The sequence below is a fragment of the Phytophthora infestans genome, genomic scaffold (assembly GCF_000142945.1).
Source record: "Phytophthora infestans T30-4 supercont1.1126 genomic scaffold, whole genome shotgun sequence".
Lineage (NCBI taxonomy): Eukaryota > Oomycota > Peronosporomycetes > Peronosporales > Peronosporaceae > Phytophthora > Phytophthora infestans.
In genome coordinates, this window is record NW_003302764.1 from 5,688 (window position 1) to 7,830 (window position 2,143).

Here is a 2,143-nt window from a genome sequence, read left to right on the forward strand (position 1 = left end):
CGGGATGAATTCCCAGACCCAAAATGCAGTGCAGTAATACTGTCATTTTGTATTACTACACGTATTAATACATGTAGTCACTGGATGCTTTATGTACTGTTCTGTAAGTCGAAAAGAGCGGCTTTGATAATGTACAGTACGTTTTTGCTTCGTGCGGTTCAGACTGTACATACCGCACAGAGCAAAAAACGTACTACAGTCTTCACAACCACTGTACATGCAATCATTCCAGAATTTGCCCCGCGGGTATAATATCCCCCCCCCCCTCCGGAGAACTTCCCAGTCAAGCATAGGATCCTACCGTACCCGCATACAATGAAGTTGTTGGCAGCGATTATCCTGCTTGCGAGCATGACGAGAGCTCTGTCCCTGGTGGCGGCCTCGATACAAGTGAAGCGTGTACCCATTGACATGATCCAGCTGAACGATGCAGATTGTACTGACGGCGGACGGTTTCTAAGAGGCTACCGATTTGATGATAAAAACAACAGAATATACACACACAACGCGATCAACGAAGACAGAGAATACCAGAGTACAGCGAATGTGGTCAGCTCAAAACTCGTCGCTAAGCTCCTTACAACATGGAAAACAATGACCGACAAGGACTTTCAGAATCTGCAGTTGTTTCTGAACAAGGAAACTACCTTAGAGAAGCTCTACAGAAAGGGAGCAACGCCATTCAAACTTTTTACCGGCATTAATCGCAATGGCATCCCCAATGAAGGTGCGATTCGTGCAAGGTGGGAGAAATATTTTGATTTCTGGGTAGCGAAGAAAAACGCAGCTCTTCCAAAATAATAAATGCACGCATTTTCGTTCCAGTACGCTGAGCATACGTTTCGCTCTGAATCGCGATTGTATGGACGCTGCATTTTCTCGTTGACGAAGAAGGGTAAAAGTAAGGAGAGCCATTCCGCGGAGGGCCATGGGACAGACTGTGCGCAGAGACGACACAAAAAAAAAACTTTTGTAGCAGCAGTTTTTCATATAATAAAATCGAGCTATTAATATTACAAGCCGTGTCCGTCTCTAAGCGGCGTGTCCGTTGCAATATTTCAGCATACAAAATCTAATACTAATTTGGCCGTGTCCGTCCCACAGAGACGTGTCCGTCCCAATATTTAAAACTTCTTGTTCTTACCGGTGGGTAAGGACGTAAGAAAATGATATCTACATGGAGGACGATCCTTCTAAACTATCATGTCCTCATCACTTTCCAAAACACAATCCAGTACTCAATAAAACACTCTTACGCAATCCAATACAAGCTCTCCAGCAGTTCAGAGGCATCTTAGATGACGGACAACGTGAATTCTCTAGCTGTGACTTTAAGTTTATCTGCCACGATCCCTGCCGAGACCACTTTTTCCGCGTCTTCCAGTGACTTCGCTCAGGCTCAATACAACCTCAGTGAAGGTCGTTCGCGCAGTACAGGATGCGATGACGAGGGATTGTTGTGCTTGGATGCAGTCGACGAATTGCTTACGATACCCGTAGTTGAGAGACCGTCAGTGAACATCGAGCCACCACCAGAGAAGACGTGTGCATCGGTAGCGGAAGCTATATCCGCTATTCATCAGTGGGCGAAAGATCATGGATTCAACGTAACAAAGCGTCGTGCTTTCTACACTGATTCTACCCCTATGCAAGTTTGGAAGCGTGGATTGGATTGCGACCGAGCAGGGAAGCCCAAATGTACGCAACACCTTACTGATGCGGAGCGAGAACGACCAATGAGAGGGTCGATTCGCATCGGATGTCCAATGAAGCTCATTGTTAAAGCGGTGTCTAAAGACAATTCGGCGGGTCCATGGGAGATAGTTCACACTCGCAATAGAAGCCAGGTGCATAACCATCTCTCCGTCGGAAGACATCAGAGTGCACTCTAGCCCTTCGTGGTCCGATTTTGATCGACGATCGAGAAAATCGACATTATACCCTCACGGGCGAGATCCAGTGTTATTTTGAACGGGGTCGATCTTTATTCATCCCAGCAACACCGGCTTATTGTAGCCACCAACCACGGACCCTGCAGTCACAGTACTTCCTCCACTTTCAATTTCCGATGGGCAACAATTATACAAGACAGCTTCGAATCTATTCCCAAGCACAATATTCCCACCCTGAATATTGGGGGGAT

The 2,143-nt window shown here is 46.5% G+C and overlaps 1 protein-coding gene across 1 annotated transcript; it reads left to right on the forward strand.

Annotated features, from left to right (window-relative positions):
• Window positions 1-315: 315 nt before the first annotated feature.
• PITG_23215 (secreted RxLR effector peptide protein, putative) lies at window positions 316-801 on the forward strand (the record flags this gene model as incomplete). Its single annotated transcript, XM_002894686.1, has 1 exon — window positions 316-801. The coding sequence occupies one exon, from the start codon at window positions 316-318 to the stop codon at window positions 799-801; it is 486 nt and encodes a 161-aa protein (XP_002894732.1).
• Between the last annotated feature and the right edge of the window lie 1,342 nt (window positions 802-2,143).